This window comes from Tenrec ecaudatus, chromosome 2 (genome assembly GCF_050624435.1).
Source record: "Tenrec ecaudatus isolate mTenEca1 chromosome 2, mTenEca1.hap1, whole genome shotgun sequence".
Classification (NCBI taxonomy): domain Eukaryota; kingdom Metazoa; phylum Chordata; class Mammalia; order Afrosoricida; family Tenrecidae; genus Tenrec; species Tenrec ecaudatus.
The window spans coordinates 301,500,073-301,516,242 of NC_134531.1; the positions used below are offsets into that span (position 1 = coordinate 301,500,073).

General features: G+C 37.6%; 1 protein-coding gene across 1 annotated transcript in view; it reads right to left on the reverse strand.

The window, feature by feature from the left end:
* ZPLD1 (zona pellucida like domain containing 1) overlaps positions 1–16,170 on the reverse strand; it is a 125,690-nt gene that overhangs the window by 12,192 nt on the left and 97,328 nt on the right. The window contains exons 4-8 of the mRNA XM_075543475.1: positions 15,880–16,100; positions 11,267–11,448; positions 8,832–8,904; positions 2,474–2,571; positions 937–1,017 (exon numbers count right to left, since the gene is read on the reverse strand). Of these exons, the coding sequence (XP_075399590.1) occupies positions 937–1,017; positions 2,474–2,571; positions 8,832–8,904; positions 11,267–11,448; positions 15,880–16,100 (655 nt within the window). The remainder of the gene's footprint in view (positions 1–936; positions 1,018–2,473; positions 2,572–8,831; positions 8,905–11,266; positions 11,449–15,879; positions 16,101–16,170) is intronic.

Genomic DNA, 16,170 nt, shown 5'->3' on the forward strand with positions numbered 1-16,170 from the left:
ACCAGAGCATTATGAGTATGTTAGACTTGGCTTTCCAATTTGTAAATACAGATTCAGAGAATATGATAACTTGTAAGTGGTACTTCCTGACATTTTTCCCAGAAATTCTGCCAAAATTAACACTTCCAGCAAGAGGATCTGAGTGTCAGCTGGACTGTAACCTCAGGATATCATCTTAACCTTGATTAGCCAATGAAACATATTCTTTTGCTTTCCCATCATATTACTCCCATCATGTGTCAATAAGCCGCAGACAACTGAGCCAAGTGCATTTGATAAGCATGATTAGAAGCCGTTGTCTGACTCTCCCGTCTGTTCTACCGTCAGATAAAAATGCTCAAAAAGCACTGCGATGACTGAACGTTTTTCTGATCAACGTCTCCTTTCCCCCAAATGTAGATTACATTCATTCTATCATTGTCCTTTGGCGAATGAAGTTGGAGTTATTGGCTCTGATAGAAAAGGAGTACTAGGCTGTATTATCATTCCCTATGAAATACTGAGAAATGAACAAAAGCATTTTGGAGTCTGAATTACTCAGATCATTAATTTACTCTCCTCTTGACATGTGAGGAGATGGTCTGGCTGCAGATAAATGGTGACCTTCGACTGCCTTGCTTTTACTGACAATAATATCCAAACCACGTTCTTCCTGACAGAAAACATATTCCCATTTCTCCAAGACATGAATAAAACGTCTTGGATGGGTTTAACCAACTTGAACCACTCACTCAACAATAGCTTAATCATTATTTTAGGTAAGAAAATTGTTCGTAACTTTTACGCCTCCACCTTTATAAGTGCTCATAGTTAAACATGTAAAATCTTAAATTCAGAAGCTAGAAGAGTGCTGTCATTTGTTTGCTTGCTTTAGATTTTCCATTTTGATTAATTACAATAGAGTCTTTGATACAAATAGGAGACTAAGACACGTACCTAAGGAAGAGATCATATCGTGTGTCATCATTTGGATTCCCGGATGGAGTGGTATAGCAATAATCCATTAAGACATTCCATCTGCAGGAGAAAGTAAACATCAGCTAGGTCAGAATCTACTTCTCTCTAATAGTCAATAATCTAAGGAAATAAATAATGACAAGCCTCTTATAACATGAACTACGTATAGTTTTATATTAGCTGCTATTGACAGATGCTTCTCATTTATTAGAAATTTTATAACCTCAAGATCTTTAAAAGTCTCTAAGAGAGAAATGTCATCTATATCCAGCGGAATTAAGGTTAATGACCCAAAGATATTTGTGTTAACAGAATTAAGATCTTTTGTTGTGTACTAAGTAACTGAATTGTCAAATTTGGAAAGACATAAAACCCCAAAATGAAATCAATTGATGGTTATGGACACTGAAAACAACTCTTTTTTTCTAAAAGCCACTGTCTCTAATGGAAGACAGACAACAGTATAATATAGCAACGGTTTGGGGATATAATTGTACCATCAAAGTAACCAAATTGTCTGAAGCAAGAGTGGAAGGAATGTAGGAGTAGGATACAGACAATGTGCTTGGGTGGAAGAAACCTCTGAGGCAAACAAGCAACTTTCATCCACAAGACCAAGAGTGCCTAGACAGATACATCCAAGATATAAGCTAACTCTTGGAATAAAAAACATATTATCTAGCCAAAATGAAGTAATAACCCCCAAATAAGGAAATTTTTCCAGATTTATTTTTTAAATTAAGTAATCACATATTTCTAAGGAAAAAATGGAAGAGAAAATAGGACTAAATTTCTAGAACACACCGATTTTTTCAGAGTACAAAGTTTAAGTAATAAGGTACAAAAAATATTTTTTGAAGTTTTAACAATTTTTAGGACAGTTTTCAATTCCCTTTCAATTCTGACAATCTAGAATTTTCAAGTGTGACATGCATTTTTGTTTTTTGAAGATATGTTAAATGGAATTGATTTTAATAATTTTGACCCAGGCCCTTTTGCAGAGATCTATTTAACTTTTACTAAATATATTTTAAAAGGTACCATTTACACAGAGGGCTTTGCAAATCAGAAGTGCTCACGAAGTGACTACTGTCTGTTCTCCACCTCTCATGTAAAGAAGTAGGACATTCCTGTGTCCTAGATCTACCCATCTTGCCTCCTAATCACCACTCCTTATTGATGGGAAGAAATATTATCTCCAAATTATGAAATAAAATTCATGTTATCCATTAACATTTATAATTTGATGATTTTTTTCCCCTAGTTATTCTACACTAATTGCTATCAAATTGCTCTGGGCTCAATGGAAGCAGACATTTCGCATTGGTGCTCCTGGTGGATTCAAACTTCTGACATTCTAGTTTGTAGCTCACTGTGCAGCTCATTATATCACCAGGGCTCATTAGGATGTCTAAATTGTGTGGCCATGGTAGCACTTTTAAAACTGTAATCATAAAATAAATTTATGATTCATGAAGCTTTGTTTAACCAACACAAAATAAGTGTATAGAAATACCTGCCGTCCAGATTGGTGGCTTGTACAGATGCGAAAACTTTTGTTTTCAAAGGCAATCCTATGCTTGGGATAATTAACTGCTCTCGGTAGGTTGAATCCTAATTTTAAAAAAACAACATTTTATCATCTTCTCTAGCAAAAGCACATTTACACTTAGACCAACTGTGGTAGTCGGGGGTGGGGTGGTAAGTCAACACATAAATCCACAAACCAACAGCAAAATGGACAGTTAATCTTCTAGATCTCCGACAAGATGGCCCCCGTAACTATAACTCTTAAATGATTTAATATTCATGCACAAACCTTTTTCCTTGCTATAACTTTGCTTTATAATGTGGTTGATATGTATTTTCCTTAGATGACATGCAGTTATTAATAATATATTTGCGATATAATTTTGAGTAATCATTGCTATATTTATTTAATTAATCTTTCAGTTATCCAATTACACTCAGCAATTAATATTCAATATATTTAGATTGATATTACATTTACATAAATTATATTCATGCTTAGTATACAGCTTATTTTAATTACGTCTACTTTAGTTTAAATATTTTATGGTTGCAGTTCTAGGTCCTTATACATTTGATAATTGTACACTAGAAAAGATCATTTCTATGATAAAAATTACCACAACTGATCCAAAAGGTAATATCCATGATAAACGGAGAAAGGTTGACGTCGTCAAGGATTTTGTCTTGCTTGGAGCCACAATCAATGCTCACAGAAGTGATTAAAATGCTAGTTGTAGTAAATAAATCTGGTGCACAAGACCTCTCTAGAGTATTGAAGAGAAGGGATGCTCCTTTGTGGAATAAGGTGTGCATGACCCAAGCCATGATCTTTTTTCCATAGCCTCACATACATGTAAACGTTTAACACTGCATAAGGAAGACCAAAAAGAATTGATGCATTTGAATGGTGGCCCTGGTGAAGAATGTTGTAAGTACCGTGGGTTACTTAAAAGATAAATCTATCTGTCTTGGAAGAAGTACGACCAGAGTGCTCCTTTGAGGCAAGGACGGCAGGACTTGGTCTCACATCCTTGGACATGTTTTCAGGTGAGACCGGTCCCTGGAGAAGGACATCAAGCTCGGTAAAGTGGAGGGTGGAGGTAAAGAGGAAAGCCCTGCACGAGATTGACTGACACAGTGGCTGCACAAGGAGTTCACACTAGGAACAATGGTGAGGATGGTGCAGGCGCAGGCATTATTTGGTCACGTTGTGCATAAGGTCACTGTGTGTTGGAAAGGACTCTACTGCACCTAACTGAACCAACGAAAATTGTTTGGTGAGGAATAGAGGTGGGGGCATAATAGAAAACATGTTCACTTGGGTGAAGCGGAAGGCAATATTCAATGAGGGAGATTGGGAACTAATAAGGGCGGAAAGGAAAGACCTTGAGAGGTTGGCAAAACCTCAAGGCAATACAAAAAAAAGATACTATTATACACACAATCCTACAAAAGTGGCAATCTACTACCAGTAGATGCTTGGATAAAGACACAGGTTGTACAGGTGTGGGAGAGAGAATGAGAACATTCCCATGACTGTAGATAAGTCTGACAGAGGACATTTATATATGTGTGTGTGTGTGTACATACCTTTGCTGCAACTAGATCCATCAGGAGTTGGAACATACAGGGGGTAAAGGTAGGAAAGCATAAACGAATTCCTTGAGCAAATGGATTGACGGGTCTGAGGATGGGGAACAGAATTTGAGGGGACACCAGGTTCACTTGGCATCACAGAGTTCAAAAGACAACATTCTACACCCCACTGTGATGAGCAGAGATGGGGTTCCCAAAAGCTAGTGAGCAATTATCTGAATAGAAACTATTGATTTCCCCCATTTGCAAGTAAGAGAAATGATAAAAACAGATGAAATAATCTACTAGTCCATGAAAACAGTAGTCTATGAGACCCCAAAAAAACTAGATGCTACCTGGCTACACTACCAATGCCTTTGAAAGGGTCTAGAGTAGATGGAAGAAAAATGTGGGGGGAAACCATCACAGTAAAGAGAGAGGAGGTTTCCAGTCAGATAGAGACTGATTGGTTCCCAAGGTTATGGCTCTTAATCATCCTTCAAGGCAGGAAATGAAGTCATCCCTGTGAAATCAGAGGTTGGAGATCAAAAGGGCAGCATTTTCCAAGGATAAGTTTAGGAGGTTAGGAAAGAATGAGGGATGGAAAGGGAGACAAAGAGGGAAAATGGGATAAGTCCCGGTACAGTGAGGGAATGTAATGGATGATTAAAAAATATATGAAAGGCTGAATGTAAAGTTCAATACCTACTCTGTAAATTCACAGTAAAGAGTTTTAAAATGTACTGATAGCCTTCATAACTGTTTTAGATTTTCTGGTATAGTAACCACTCGGAAGATATTAATATTTTGATTCAACTCAAATATACAGAGACATCTTTCCTTTCAATTTCCACACAGAATAAAATCTGCTATATTTATATTACACAGAACTAAGGATACAGTTCAGCTTGAGCTAACTTGTACAAATAAGGAGCCCTCAAAATGTTAATGGAAATGTAATGAGAAGATAAAAAATAAAATATCAAAACGTTATCAATATACATTCCATCAATGTCAAGACCTCTTTTGTAAATTGACGTTTAATCCATCCCAGAAGAACTGAAGGCTATGGAAATTTAGCCATATCAGTGCTATCTTTTTTTTGCATTATTAATTGAAGTAAAACAGTGCCTTTTAAATATTTTAGTATTAAGAAAGAAAAAGTCCAAACAAGACTCTGAATCTCTTCCAAAATGGCTCTGATTTGATGAGAGGAAGAAGCAGTGTGGAAGGATTCCCTGGGGAAGGTTTCTCTGGCATTTTTCTATGTGATCTCTGGTTAACTTTCTGAAAACACTCTCTCAATAAACTGGTGAAGCCATGTTTCATCTCCAATTCCCACTCTTTGAAGAAATCCTTCAGGATCTTGAAGCCATTTGTTTAGAATGTCCACTGAAAGATCGGTTCATGTCCTAGCTGATTTGGAAAGAAAGCTTTTAGCACCCATTTGCTCAACTTTAATCTTTCGGTTAGAATTTTGTCAAGTGAACCAATTGAGATGTCTATGGCGTTGGCTATTGTGTTCCTTATTAATCATTGGAACCTACATGTGATGGTTAATTTTGTGTAAACTTGGCAAGGTGAGGTTGCTCAGTGGTTTGGCAATTACGACCCAGAATTACTCTCGATGATCTCTGACACAATATAATCACTTCCACAAGGTGATCTGCTATGAGCAACCAACCGATGAAAAGGCAATTGCTTCGGGGCCTATGACCTTTTTCCCAAAAAGTGGCTGTGGAGGGATAGGGTGTATATGCTGTTTGCTGGTCTGATTCAACCGTTAGAAAGAAAGTGTCCTCCATGGGTGTGGACCCCTTGTAGGACAGCTTCCCCGCCTCTTTGTAAACTAAATTGACCTCCAGGTTTTTTAACTTAAACTGAACGTCTGTTTAATGCCTGCTGATCCTGGGAATTAACAGTAGCCCCCGCCCACCACCCCAACTTGGATCATTTGCCTCTGTGGCCACAAGATGATTATCTGCCTGCTTTACTGGGGTTCATCAGCCCCTGGGGCTATACAAGTCAGGAGAACCTGCATGATGCCTGGCTACACCACCAATGGCTTGGGAAAGGCCTGAATGTGTCCTGTCGACTTCTACTGCTGTGTGAGTCATTTTCTTTATATAGATCTCTCTCTATTTCACACATACGCTCTACTGGTTTCTCTTCTCTAGAGAATGTGGCCGACAGTAAGCTTCTCCAGTTACAATGCCTAGAAGACAGTTTCCCCTCAAATGATTTTGGGCAACCTGACACTGAGGGTGTCATCTTCAGTATCGTCTCATCTCTTGTTAAAACGAGTTATCCATTTTGCAAACTGTGAATGTCTTGGGAACATTAGTCCCATCCCTTTTCTGTAAGGTATCAATTATTTCACCAAACTTTGATCATAAATTTGATCTTGTTCCGATTTTAGTAAAATCCATATTGCTCTCTGATTTTAGTAGAATCCATGTTACTCTCATAGGGGATAGGGGTTCTTTTCAAACTTGTGTCACATAGTGCTTCAGACTAGATGATGTCTAGATATATTATAAAAATATTGTATGAGTTTATTTTGGTGCAAAACCATTGATATCCCTATTATGAATTTCATGAATTTTTTAAAGGCCCCTCGATGAAGTCACATAAGCAAATTGTCATTAGTTGTTTAATTTGTTATCATTTCCCTGGGAGCACATATTGTTTCCCAAGACACCCAGACATCAACAGTTTTGCCGGATTCAAATTGGGTACATCATGTCCTTGATCGAAAACTAACCAGGGAATGAGAATAAAAGTGTAAGTGATATGTAATGCAACCTTCATCGGGCCTAAACATTAAAACTCAAAACCCTTGCATGCAGGGTACAAAGAAATGGTCCCAAATGGTCATTAATTGAAATTTAATTTTAAATGCTCCAATACATTAAATTGGCCTAGGGAAGTGTTACTGTACCAAAAAAATAACAAATGTGATTTTAGATCAATGAAACCCTAAACCTGTTTTTCTAAAATAAACTACTAATATATTTATTCATAATGTGGTAGAACACTAGGGTGCTGCCATGTTCAAAAGCTATTTTATGAAGATATGGTTCAATTTTATTTTAAAATAGGTTTTAATATTTAATTTTTAATTCAACCACTTAGTCACAATCTTAAAGAAAATATTTCACTTATATTATGATATTAAAATTGATTACCATGTTATTAATGAATTAATTGTTTTAGATAATAAGAGAATTATAAAAACTTGGAAGACTTGTGTAAATTGACTACAATAAAGGAAAAGAATTTAACAAAAGCAAAACCTACTACCATCAAGGCGATGCTGACTCAGAATGACTCTCTTGGGTTCTTGAAGGCTATAAGTTTTCCTGGGACTTATAGGCAGAGAGCCTCATCGTCCTCCTGGAAGTGAGTCTGGTGAGCCTCCAGGGCAGACCTCGTAGTAGACATCCAGTGCTTACCCAATGGCACCACCAGAACTCCACAACATCAATTAAGCACTCCTCAAATCCATACTTAAATTTTTAATTTTCTATTTTCAAATAAGATCGTCGATTAATGTGAAAGAAAATAGTGGTATCATTAATTAATGTGGATACATTTTTATATTTTTAAAGTCAGGAATTGCCATCATTGTTTTACTGAATTTGAACAAATAATATTGAATGCAAACTGGTCACCTCAGTTCTGCCTTGTGGCATTCATATATAAATCAATCAATGAAAACGGTGCAGAGGAAAGATTTTTATATAATGATTGCCCACAACAATGACGTATAACTTCCAAATGAGGAACCAACATTGTCACAGATTTCCGGAGTATGTACAACCAAGTCACTTGGCAGTTTCTCCTCGCAGAAGAAAGTTTGGAAATGACAGAAAAGCAATCTTCATTCCAACACATTTTAATTTGTTGTTTAGAACTCTGTTGTGTCAGAATACAAACGTATAAACATGATTTTTTAAATGCCTTTGGAAAATGTCCTGCTACAATATTTATAGCTCATTATATGCAAAGTATAAAGCCCTGACTTTTAAATCAGTTGCATGAATTATAACTCAGTGGCATGATGACATGAATAATAATGTAAAAATCAGATTCATAATTTACAAAAATGTTGGTTGATAGATTGAAAAATTGATATTTAAATCAGGCATTTAAAATGTATGAATAAAAAATTTTAATCAACATGAAAATATCATTTTGGGGATTAATGTTACTGTTATAAATAGAAATCCATGTATTTTTCACATTTTGCTGCCACTGTCCATATTTACATGACAAAATTTTAGACAATGCTATGTAGTCAATCCAAATTATTTCAGATATGACAGATTTTTCATCAGCCAAGATCTACATTGAAAACATTAATACATTCATCACGAAGCTTGACTCTAAAGGAGTTATCACTTAGGTTTTTCCCTACCTGTGAACACAAAATATTATTCCCCAAATCTTGACCTTATGCATACATACATGCACACACAAGGAGAGAGACAGAAATAGGCACATATCAAGGTGGAGAAGTGGGCACATTGAATAACTAGGTAGACACATTTATGAAATAGAAGTTAAATTCTTAACCAATTTTCAAAGAATGATTTTGCTATACCTTTATCCTCATGCCCTATGAAGGCGGTAATAAGGATGGATAAAGGTGACCAAAGTATAAAAAGGTTAATGTGACTCTCAGCAGGTTGTTTCATTTATAAAAGACATTTGCTGCTCAGAAAGAGAAAATAGAAGACAAGCTCCCTCACTCATTGACTTACATTATAAAGGAGCAGGTTCAAAGTGCTCACAAATGTGCCGTTGTTCTCTCGCACAGAAATAGCAGCCGAGGACCTAAAATGGGTTTAGAGAAAGGACAGCATTGATGAAATTCTAAATCAAAAGCCAAGTTGTGGGGGGCCGTTAGATTGAAGGCACGAACACGCTCACGTAAGCTCATCACACTTTTAGCTGCTTGGATATACTGTCTACAATCACGGAATAGATCAATAATTATAAGGGGAAAGTTAGAGAAAAGTTGTATTTTATGATATTTTAACATGTCATTGCATCTTTTTGGTTTTCATTTAAAATTATATACTTGAGACTTCCAACAGAAAACTTTGTTATATAGGAACTTGACTCTGCTGCTTTCATCCATCCCATTAGAACAGACCTTCAATGAGAACAAGCAATTTTGTGCCACTTTGTTTTGTTCTAGAATATTGAATAACATATAGTAGATATGCAATAAATATCATGTAAATGAATTTCCACAGCCATTACAGTTCAGGAATGTATTTAGTGGGGAGGAGTGCAGGGAGGGAGCGATTGATAACTTAATGACCTGCTTCCCACTACATCTTATCCTTTACAGCTGTATTCTGTCAGGGTTTCTTACGTAGCAGAGCAATCTATTGAAAGTCAGCTCTTGACACAAGGTTTGTAAAAAAAAAAAAATAAATAACAAAAAAAGAGCTGTATTCCTATCCATATCAAAGTATTACCTTTTCATAAAGATGTTTGAATTATACTCAATTGATATGATCATTCCTACCATAATCCTTTATATTATAACTCTGGGTTTCAAGTGCCTGTGACTATATTCCCATTGTGGAGTGGCATTATCTGCTATGAAACAAGAATAGGATGAGATTAAGATCGGACCTCCATAGAGGGGGTGAATCATACCACACTCTTTGTTTAATCCTTGTCTTGATGACACTTACTTGTAAGGATGGATATGTTCAAGCTGCGAGGAGAAAACCTGCTTCTGGAGTGTGTAGTGGGAAAAAGCCTGGTGGATTCACCTTAGTAGGAAGCCAATCCCTACTGGAAAAATTCTACCTCAGGTCCCAGGTCATATGTGCATAAATAAGCTGCAGGTTAGGGGTGGAGAAGAGATTGCTATATTTGAAAAAAGAAGGGTATGCATGCGTCTGGAAGATACTGATAGGATTCACCTGTGAATACCTGTTAACAGGGTTCATGTAATGCCATCCTACTGGACATAAAATGAGCCTTCTGAGCAGCATGGGGTGCATCCTCTGGCCCCACATCTATCTGGCTTATGGCTCCCTGACCTTTGGATCTGGGGCTCCACAGCACCGTAGCCCATGTGAAACATTTCCTCAATCTTTTGAGAGTTTCTGTGGGACATTGCAGTGATTTTTCAGAACCTAGACACCTGAGGGAATGTACTGAAGGGACGTGTTGGGGTGGAGAGACAGGACGCCGACTAGCATCATGGAAGAGTCGAACTTTTGAGATTTCTTTAGTCTCCAACTCCTTGGAACTAGTTTGGTATTAACTCTTATAAAAGAAATTATGACCAGTGTTTATCATCACAGTGCAATTAAAACCAACTGTGAGGATTTCTGAACCGAAGCAAAAAGTAACTGCCACATCTTCTTGGGTTCCCTGGGGACTTTCATTAAAGGATAACCAGGCCTTTATTACATCAAACATGAAAATTAGAGAGAGAATATTTTCACTTTCCTTTGTTTTGTCAAAGATATATGGCAAGTCTAGATGGTTATGTTGTAATGGCATACAATGTGGTACCCAAATACTTAATAAGTACATGACTATGTAAACTAAAAGCAATAACCCAGGTTCTATGTCTTGAGTCTGTGTCCTGCCTCTTTCCTGGAAAGTTATCAGCACCCATGCAGGGTCTGAAGAGCCAAGGGCAGTGCCTCAGAAGGAGGCCTGGAGACGTGGCTTCCAGAGAAATCAAGGTCAATAGTGAGTGTTGAGGAGCATGTTACAGAGTGGAAAGTCAACCCGAACCCACCAAGGCAGTAGAAGAGGTAGGCACTTTGGGGTTAGAGTATTGGGGTTTTCAGGCAATTCTGAGGGGAACAAGAAACATACAGGCAGATACCTGACTTTGAACTAATCCAGCAGTTAGAGTTTGAGCCAGTTTTAATTTAATTTTATACCTATACATATCCTGAGCTATATAGAGGGGTAATGATATTATATATAATAGTCTTGATATTGACAATAATGAATACTAATATTTAGCTAATATATTATATTAATATATTGTGTTAATATTAATATATATCAGACGAATACAGTTCTTATTAAATTCCATGTGTGTAATCATTCTCAACATATCTGGCTATCTTAATATATCCCTTAAGGATAAATAAAGATAGAAACATAATATGAGACAATATGTGAAATCAAGAATAAAATGTGAACTTACGAAGCAAGCTGGGTGTTATTAACCAGGTATTCCAAAGGATAACTACAACTAAATTTGTAAAGAAGCCCAGGTAGGTAGCTGATGATTGTTGGTGGATCTGGGGTATCGATATATCCTGAAATATTTCCTATTTGTACCGAAGATGCATTTCCATAAGCACTGGCTCCAGGAACTGTGGACACCTGTTGAAACGGGGGATCAACTTCAATGACACTGTGTAAAAAATGCATGTGCTTGAGATACAAAATTATAAACAGTGCACTACATAATTTCTAGAACCTGCTTCAACTATAATATGCAATGATTTTGAACTTATAATCTCTTAAGTGATTATCTCTTAACTAAATGAAGCTTTATATTTATCAAAGGACTTTATTCATGGTTCATAAATAAGACAGGAGACAGAGTTCACAAGTGCTACACAAGTAATTGAACAACACCCATAAACAACATACAAATTGGTTAAGGGCTCAGTGGCTAGGCAAAAATCAAACATCTCCATAATAAACATATTCTTTTTCTTGGCCTTCCAAAAAAATCAACAAAGAAAATACCTTAAGAAGCACCTCACCCCCCCCCTCCAAAAACTGTCTTTTCTTCTGAATTATTTTCTAGACAGCAGGACAAAGTGACTTAACTCTAGCAAAGAAAGAAGTACACAGGGAAGGCTGCAGGGCTTGGGAGGAGGAACGGAGAGGCTGCTGATCTCTACCTAAGCACTCTCCCTCCAACAAGGAAACACAGACATTTAATAATCAACTGGCAGCATTTCTCTGAGGCCCATTTCATAACCTTCTGTACAAAACCCAGGGATGAATAAATGTTTTTAATAAAAGGAATCAGCAATGCCAAAGCCTGCAGGCTTGGAAATGGTCCTGGATCCAATATTCTAACTGCCCTCTGGGAAGAAACAAAGAAGTAGAATCTAAGAAAAATCTTTTCACTGATTCCCGCTCCCACCAAGTCTTAGAAACCCTCTCTTTTAGAATAATCAAAACTTCTTGTTAAATCACAAGCAATAGCTGATGAGAGTAAAAGCCAATTTCTTATTCCTTGCTAAACTAAGTCGTCAAGTCCCCTTTTGTGTTCACTAGGACTGAACAATTAGATTATATTTAAACAAGTCAATGGAAAACATTACTAATTTAATCTCAAGGTAACAATTCGTCCTGGCTGCCAACAGTCCCAACTCATCTGACTCAGGGGCGACCAAGACTTGTGCTCTAGGCCTTCACAAGGAGCTAGCCAGGCCAACGATCAAGACAGTGCTACGTGAGTTTGCTCTACCACTCCATTAATAGCGAATTGTTCAATCATAATCTCCTCCCAGCGATTCCTTAATGTAACAAAACCAAAACCAAACCAACTGCCCTTGAGTGGATCTTGACTCATAGAGAGCCAGGACAGGGTTTCTACGACTGCAAACTAGTACAGGTACAGAGAGCCTCCTCTTTCTATCACAGGGCAGCTGGTGCGTTTGTACCACTCATCTTAGCTTTTAGCCGTGCAGTGCGTACACAGAGATGTGCTACAAGGCAGCTAGTCCGTCCCCCCACCCCACACTCCTAAATCCCTTTTTATACCATTATTTTAATTACTCAGAAGTACTACTGATAGGGTTCCAGTTCATGTATTCGGGATTTTTCCAAACAAAACAAGTTTAAATGTGTTTCTGCCATCAGGGGATGGCCGCAGAGAAGTTCTCTCAGAGACACACTTGGCTCGGTTTCAGTGGGACGTCTTCAGAAAGTAAAAAATAAAAAAGATGCTATCAAAACAGTGGCTTTCAGGCAGATAATTTCCAGGAAGAGACGTCCTATCCGCAGGCACTGGCGATGGGTTTTTGTAATTTTTAAGGGATGATCTTGATAGATTACACTAAATGACAAAGGACAATTACAAGGATTTATTCGGATGAGGCGGGTGGGGGGGGTTGTTGATGTGCTTTCAAAGAAGTTATTCCCCCCCCCAAATTTAAGACAATTAAAACCTACACTGGTGAGAAAAAAGGCCAGAAAAGTTGTGTCAAGAAAAAAAAAATGTTTCTGATGATGACAATGTACCTTTTTATTCTCTCAGAGTAACAAGGCCTATCCTAGGAACATTTCACTGAAAAATCTTTCACTGTCCACCTGAAACCATGGATTTTACCCCTTAAAACTTTTTTTTCCCCAAACACCCATTTTAAAAAACATGCCCAGAGGCCCTCGAGGATAATAAAACTGCCGATTTCCATAAAAGTTAAAGAGCACAGAAGTATTCAGAGAAGGGGAGGAAAATTAGAAGCACCACCTTTAAAAGCGTTTAGATTCAGATAAAGGCTATCTGCAGAAAAATACTTTCACATTGCGATATTTCTGTTTAGCAACACCTTTTGTCTTTGTAGCAAGATTTTCACTTGTATGACACTGAAATATGTTCAGACGTGGAAGTAGAACACCCAAATGAAAGAACACGCTGAATATTTTTAAAAGAACACAATAAATTTAAAACTCAAGTTGCAGTATTGAAGAATTCGATGGGCAAATTGTTGAACAACTCAGAAAGGAATACATTATGTACCAAAAAGAATGTGTGAGATGTTAAATCATTTCATCAGGGATTGTATGATCAAGAACCAGTGGTCTGGGGAGAAGACATTCAAGTTACACTAGAGGCATTGGTTAAAAAACAAGAAGCCACAAACTGAGACATTTTAATAACAAAATGAGAAAATACTGGAAGAACTCACACATTTATACCAAGATCTTTGAAAACAAATTCTACCTGGTCTATAGACCGGTAGAGATTCCTGTTTGTGTCAATAGCAGAAAAAAATTGTAATCCACAATATAATTATCAAAAATATCATTGCTATCTCACCCAAGTAAAATTTTGCTAAAAATATTTCAAAAGTGGCTGCAACAATAGATCAATAGGCAAGATAAATGCAAGCCAAATTTAGATGCTGACGTGGAATGAGACATACCCTTGCTGATATCAGGTGGATCCTCGCTGCAAGCAGAGGATACAAGGAAGGCATTTAACTGTATTTTATTGACTGTGCAGTGGCACTTGACTGTACATAAATAACGTGTGTTTAAACAGAACAAGAAGACACTGTATTGCCTAAAATCAGGAAAGGTGTGCATCAGGATTACACCCAGCACCCTACTTACTCTCTCTGCATGCTGAGCAAATAATCTGAGAGGCTGGGCATAACTGAACATAAAGGAGAAAAAGATTTTCCTCCCAACAGGACAAATAAGTAGCATCACGATAAAGGGGGAAATGTTATTAAGGATTTAATTTACTGGGTTCCACACTCAATACTCATGGAAGCAACAAATCAAATGGCTAATTGTGTTCTGAAAATCTATCAAAAATTACCACTTTAAAAAAGCAAAGCTATCACACACTAAGGTGTGTCTGATCCAAGTCATTGTCTAATTAGTCACCTCATCTGCTCGGGGAAGTGAGACCACGACTAAGGGAGACCGAAGGAGAAATGATGCATCTGAAGGATGGTGTTGACAAGGAATTTTGAATCTGACATGGAGCTCAACAGCCTGGACAAATCTGTCTTATAAGAAGTATAGTCAGAATGTTTCCTCAAGTGAGGCGACTGAGATTTGCCTCCTCTGCGTTGGATACGCCATCAGAAGAGACGAATCTGTGGCGATGGATCTTGTGCTGGGTAAAGTAGGGGGTCAGTGTGAACGAGGAAGACCTTCAATGAAACGAGATGACAGCCGTGTGCAACAACAGGCTCCACCATAACAACATTTGAGGAGATGCCCTTAGACTCAGACTGGGCAGCCCTGTAAATATGGTCGCTGTAAATGGAATTCGCTTGCACCTAACAATGACGCAATTATGCTTTCGTGTGTTCAATGCATGAATAAGGAAAAAGCACTCCATAACCCAGTGATCCTCCTCCAGGGCGGAAGTGTTTTGTTGTTACTGTTGTTGTTTTGAATAATGACTAGAGAGAGTATACTACTGGTGTGTAATAAACATTTTGAAATACAAAACCACGTCCCACAATGAAGACTGTTACTACAATCAGAAATGCCAACCACTCTCATTTACTGATATTCTTTATTCACTGGTATGCGTGAAACCTACAGGATTCCAAGTTCCCCTCTTTCAGCTTTCTTTCTGAATGAGGTCACTTAGAAGCAATAAGTCAAGTGGTTGGCTACCTAGCTTACTGTAACAATCCCTTTTGTGTGAACAGACACTTCTATAGAAAGCATAAGGAAAATGGTTAATGCAGGGAAAGAAACAGTCATACATAAACTGCATACATTCCCTGCATACATAAACTGCAGGGAAATAGTCACACACACAAAATAACGCTGTCTGCAGTTGCTCAGCCAATCGCCTACCAAATATCAGGTGTCCCTCAATCCCCTACCTACCATAAACAAAGCCATGATTGGAAATAGGATTGTATGTTTGGCATTAGAAACTTGAAAGCAACGATGAAAAGTGATTTGCTCGTTTTTATTGGCTTTTTTTTTCTTGAAAGATAAATTGGGCTTCTGATTATTTCATGAAGTGAAATAATTAAAAAAAAAATTTTTTAGGTATGACCCCAGCCAACGTACACTACTTCACATTCGTCTTACCACTAGGTTGTTTCCGCAGCCCTCCAAGGTGCTGAGATTGATGATGAAAATGACCACCGCCGGGAAAGTGTTGTTATTTATGAACCCCCTGCAGTGGGAATCCCCATGCCGTCCATTCAGTGCCAGGTCTGTTTCCGCATAACCCGAGAACAGTACAGTACAAAAATTAATCTTCATCGTGATGGCTTGCACCCCGCAGTAGACACTGATGTCTCTTTCAGCTGAAATAAAAATATATGAAGAATAATGTAAGTCACAAAAGCACAGTAGAGAGGACAAGGGTGAATTTAA